Source organism: Equus caballus, chromosome 17 (assembly GCF_041296265.1).
Source record: "Equus caballus isolate H_3958 breed thoroughbred chromosome 17, TB-T2T, whole genome shotgun sequence".
Taxonomy (NCBI): Eukaryota; Metazoa; Chordata; class Mammalia; order Perissodactyla; family Equidae; genus Equus; species Equus caballus.
In genome coordinates, this window is record NC_091700.1 from 73,036,001 (window position 1) to 73,041,588 (window position 5,588).

General features: G+C 50.8%; 1 protein-coding gene across 1 annotated transcript; it reads right to left on the reverse strand.

The window, feature by feature from the left end:
* Positions 1–263: 263 nt before the first annotated feature.
* SPRY2 (sprouty RTK signaling antagonist 2) lies at positions 264–5,067 on the reverse strand. Its single transcript, XM_023621715.2, has 2 exons — positions 4,928–5,067; positions 264–2,044 (listed from the first exon to the last, which is right to left on the reverse strand). The coding sequence occupies exon 2, from the start codon at positions 1,991–1,993 to the stop codon at positions 1,046–1,048; it is 948 nt and encodes a 315-aa protein (XP_023477483.1). The 5' UTR covers positions 1,994–2,044; positions 4,928–5,067; the 3' UTR covers positions 264–1,045.
* Between the last annotated feature and the right edge of the window lie 521 nt (positions 5,068–5,588).

Here is a 5,588-nt window from a genome sequence, read left to right on the forward strand (position 1 = left end):
GGAAGAAGAGGAGCGATGATATAACCAAAGCAGGCTCTCATGATTAACAGACGAGTGGGCCAAACGCTCAATGATTTCTCTCCTGATTGCTTTCTTCTCTCCGAAAACCACCAAATCGCCACTTTACCTTACGGCAGCCACGGTAAGATAAATCTTATAGATAAGTGAAACTATTTCCCTAACATGCTAGCCTTAACATAAAATGTGGTTTCTTCCACTTCAAAAGAAAAACAAAAAAGGTAAAAGAAGACAAAACAGCTCAGTTTAATTTCAAACGTTAATATATTTTCTATTTTATATTGGACATATGCATCTGTAACCCCTCATCTGCAGCAACCATCACATCCTCATAAAAGGGGCCAAATTTGTAAGATGCCTCTTAAAATAAATATTCTTTTTTATAAAATAATAAAACTTCAAATAAATATTCTTTACACTAAACAATATGTTGAAAAAATTAGAAAATAAAGGTTGAATTTTACCGTAACTGTACAATATACACGAAGCCCAAAGGGAAATCAGAGTCTTACAATAAAGGCTTTCTGTAAGGCAAAATACATCTAAAAACATACTGATTGATTCACATTCTTCCGAATGTACAACATATTAGTATAATATTTTGTGACCGTGCCAAATAGCATGGCACAACTTGTTTTTCACAGTTGCAAATATTATTGTATATACAAAAATATAGCACATTATCTCTGGAGAAAACAATGGAAAAAAAGTCATTTGCTAATTTACAAATTTTGCAAGTACTATTCACAAACAAAAACTTTGCCTAGGAGTGTCTGTTGCTTTAGCTTATGGAACATGTGGGTCGCCAAGTTCTGTCTCCCATCCTTTGAGCTCCATTAGCTGAGTTCTAACAAGCATGTCAGTTAAAATGGCACATGGACAAAAAGCGTTTCACTGCAAACAGCAAAGACTATCCCAACCCTCTATTAACAGTGCCAAGATTATAACTTTTTAGTTGGTTGCATATGTGTGTTAAGAAAAGAGAAAAGAACAATTCTTATTACTGTAATATTCCTGATTAATGATGCTATGTTGGTTTTTCAAAGTTCCTGGGTGGGACAGTGGGAACTTTGCAGCAAACTGTGTTTGAGTTTTTACAACGGCATCCAGGCCTGTTAACCCGGTCATAACACCCCTGGCACAATTTAAGGCAACCCTTGGCTGGAAGGTAACACCATAAACAAGGCAAAAAGAGGGACATGACGCCCATGGCCGACCAACGTGTACAACAGTGAGACTGGCTGCAAGAACACGGGTTGTCAGCACAGTTGTCCTCATCATCATTAGAACAGTGATAGAAGAGACCTTTCACACAGCACACGCAAGTCCCATAGTCAATCACGTTCTGGGCTGAGCAAAGGCACTGCTTGTCGCAGATCCAGTCTGATGGCAGAGGCCTTGGGTAGGTGCACTCCTTACACTTGCACTTGCCACAGTCCTCACACCGGTAGGCGTGCAGGCCCAAATCTTCCTTGCTCAGTGGCTTAAGCTCACCTGGCTTGAGCTCCGATTTGGGCTGCACCCGGATTATCCCATCAGCAACAGGCCCCGAGGAGAAGGATGATCCCAACAGTCTCTGTTCGGAGGAACTGCTGCTGGTACTTGTCCTCGTGCTGCTCCGAGACCCCGAGCTGACTGTGCTGATGGACCTGGACAGCGGGGCTCGTGCAGAAGCATGGACCTGCGAGTGCTGGAGCCTGGGAGGCTGGCGGTGCTCGGGCAGACCATGGAGTCTCTCATGTTTGTGCTGAGCAGAGGGGCGGGGAGCAGGCTTGAGCCCAGGTCTCGGGACCACAGTAGGCCCTTCTGTGTACTCATTGGTGTTTCGGATGGCTCTGATCTGATCCAGAGACAACACGTGTACCTGCTGGGTGAGGACGTCTCTGGGGTCAGGCTCCCCGCGCTGCCTGCCACTGTCACGGGGTGCCTGCAGCAAGGGCTGTGACCCACTGCCACTCTGAGCTCTGGCCTCCATCAGGTCTTGGAAGTGTGGTCACTCCAGCAGGCTTAGAACACATCTGAATTCCTGCGGAAACCCAGAGGAAAGAGATGGTTTACACTCCAGGAGACTTCCCACTCTCCACCCACCTGAGTTAACTCTTTATCTCCCACTTCCCCTACAGTAACAGGATTTGAAATCTGAACAGCCATCTGATCAATGCCTGTACCAAAAAGTAAAAATTACAGCCGGGGACTGACAACCCTTTAATCCCAGGATGTGTAGTGACACAAAGCTGATCCTTGTTTCAATCACAGATGTAACAATTCCTTATTCAAATAAATGTAAAATTGGCAAGGTTCAGGTTCAACGTAAAAATGGCAAGAAAGTAACATTTGAACATAACATTGCTACCAACGTTTTCAAAAGTTGAATACCTTTTCAAAATGTGAAACAGGTTTAAGTTTATCGTGGTCATTTTTGCCTTAAACACCAGTAAATACAGCCTAGAAATTCTTTCTTGGTTCTTACTTTGTCTGCTTTTACATCAAATACCCTGAACTACAATTTATCTAGTATTCTGCACTTTATAAAATCCCATGGGATGAATATGGCACGCAAAAAAGTAAATCACCCCGAAAAGTTACAAATTTTACAAGTGATACATTATCAATAACTACACAGTAGCTCACGGTTATATAGTATTAGACACCAATCAATTCAAATCCTGTTAGGTGCCAGGAACACAATGAAGCAAATTCACACGACCAGCAACAAGACAGGAACTGATTTTCAACAACTTTTGAGAATCAAATATTTCACAACCTGATAGTCTAGGAGACTCTCTTAAATTCTGTAGCTAAAAGACTCTTCTCCCTGTTTTGGAAATAAATTATGTCAAAATCTTAACTGCTTTGCTCGTTTCCAAAATCTTAACAGTTGAGAACATAAACCGATTGGTGGTAACAGGAAGTTTTTAAAAAATTTAAGTGTCATCTCAAAGCTATCATTCTGACAAGCGATCGCTTAAACTGCAAGCCCTCTGTAAATTTCAAAATTATCATCCCCTTTGCCAAGTCTACAATGAATGAAAAGGGGCGAAAGTGGACCTTTATCCAATCTCCGCCTTTTAGGAGAGACACAGGCAGGTGACACACGCCTCCCAACTCGAAGCAAGGCAGAGCTGGAAACAGGATCTCACTTCCAAGAGAAAAGCAGGCAAAACTACGTCGCTCTTTGCTTTCACTCCGTTTATCGGTTCTATCTGCGCCCCAACACCGTCCCCAGCAGGTGGGACACAGTCGGAGCCCAGAGCGACTTTTCTCTGGGCGGACTGACGCAGCCCAGAGGCCAAGCTGGCCCCCCCGCGCACAATCCTGAGACCGACAGACAGGCGGGGGGCGCGGGCGCCTCCGAAGGGGACATGTCCTGCAACGCTAGAGTACTCTTCCCACTCCCTCCCTTCCCAGCTAAAATCTCCCTCACGCCGGAGAATTGCCTTCCAGCTCCAGGAGGGAACCACTGCACTCCCAGGCAAAGGTCACGCAGCCCACTGCGGGGCGTTCCGCCAAAGGCCCTGGAACATCGGGCACAGGTCTCCAGCCCGACGCCGCGAGGAAGAAAGCCGGTGTCTTATTAGACACAGTCCGGTGCAGAGGTCTAAGCCACGCACACTGGGCAACTCCACCATGTGCGGACCGAAAGGGCATTGCCTGCAATCTGCACACGCCTACATATTAATATATGTACATATATATTTCTTAAAGTGAAAGAAAAATTGCTTTTTAAAGAAAGGACATTTTCCAGGGCCCCACTGTACACGCCGGGCACGCAGAAGCCAGATCCCTGGGGTGGAAACTTTCCGTGAAGGTTTGCTTGCAGTGGAAAGGAGCATCTTTGCGGGAGAGGGGACCTTTCTCTAACCAAAATGATTTCTGTGGCTCCCTAGCCTCCTTCGCAACCGCCCCCCCGCCGTCCCCGCACTCCCTCATTTCCCCCCGCTTTGCAAGTGCTTTGAAACCCCCATTAAGAACAGTGTGTGATCAGACTAAGGATTAGGGGGAAAGGACTTCAGCACAAGGGTGGGGCAAACCGACACAGAACTGCTTTGTAAAAACGCACAAGATTCCGAATTAAAAAACAGCAGCAACTAAAAAGTAGATCAGGTCATCAAAGGAAATTAAAAAACTAGCCTTTTTTGCCACCGACTTTCAGGTAATGGAAAACGATCGCTACCGCTGATGACTTTCTTCCTGTGTTGGGTCAGCCCAATCTTCCAAAACTAAAAAAAGCGTGACCCAGTCCGACCACAGAGAACGGAAAAAAGAGAAAGCTGCACTTCCGAACCGCAGAGACCCGGCGCCAGGCAGGGCGACGCTCCCACCCGTACCGGGCTGCCTCTGTCCACACTGGCCAGAGGCGGGGGGCTCCCTCCACCCGGCACCCTGTCCTTTTTCCCCCGCGGGGTCTCGCTGCCCCCGTGAGGCGAGCGACCCGCGCGCCCTCGGTCCCGCCGGCGCCCCTGCCTCGGGACAGCCTCTCCCAGGACTTGTCTTCCCCGGAGAGGAACAGGTTAGAAGCGCGGGCGCCTGCAAAGGCGACCTGGGAAACACAAAAGTGTTCTCCCTCCCTCTCCCGTTCTCAGCGCCGAATTCGCGGCCACTGTAGGGCAGGGAGTAGACTCACCGCGAGCCTTCCGCCACCCCAACCCCCCGGAGCGCGGGCGCGTGGGGTCGTGGGCCCGGGGACACTGCACCGGGAGCGCACCACAGTCCCCACCGAGGGAGGCCAAGCCCGAAGCGAGGCAGATGCGCGGGCAGCTCCCGGGATCCCCGAGGGGAACCTGCAGGGTTGGAGAAGGGGAGGCCCGAGGAGAGGCAGACCCCACTCCCGGTCCGGCTGCACCTACTCCATGTTGCCCACAACGCGCCGGCCACGGCGCCAGGAGGGGAAGAGCCAAACGCGCCTCACCGTGTTCGCGGCTTTGCACCAACCCCTCTCTGTTGGATTCTGTTCTCCCTGCGATGTGCAAATAAATCCAGCCTCGATGCAAACTTTTTCCCCCTTCTTTCCAAACTCTGCTTCAGTCCAACTTCCGAGCAATCGGCGAGAGGAAAAAAGGAGAGGAAAATCCGGAGCCAAGTCCCCAGCCGATGAACACGCCGGAGTTCGGGGCTGGACGCCACCCCCCTTCAAGAAGCGCACGCGGAGTATTTCCTCTTTTTTCTCAATGAACTGGAGGCCGAAGCGCCAACGGCGAGTCTCTTTTGCTGGCGGATGAGCGAATGAGAAAAGAAAGCGGCCTTACAGAGACACTACGGCCAGATGGCTAAGTCGCGCGGCCGCGGCCGCGTCCGAGCGGTGGCGGCGCGGGGGCGCGGGCGGCGGGCCGGGCCGGGCCGGGCGGGCGCGGGGGCCTGGGCGCTGCGCGCTCCGCCGGCCCCTCTCCTCCGCTCGCGCTGCGGCGCGCAGCTCTCGGCGGTGCAGACTGGGCGTTGCGGAGGCGCGGCGGTGAGGCCGAGGCGGGGGCGGTGGGTGCGGAGGAGGAGGAGGAGGAGAAGGAGGAGGAGGAGGAGGGTCTGGGGCCCGGCCGGGGGGGCTCGCAGATGGCCTGCGCCCTCGCCTTTCCGGA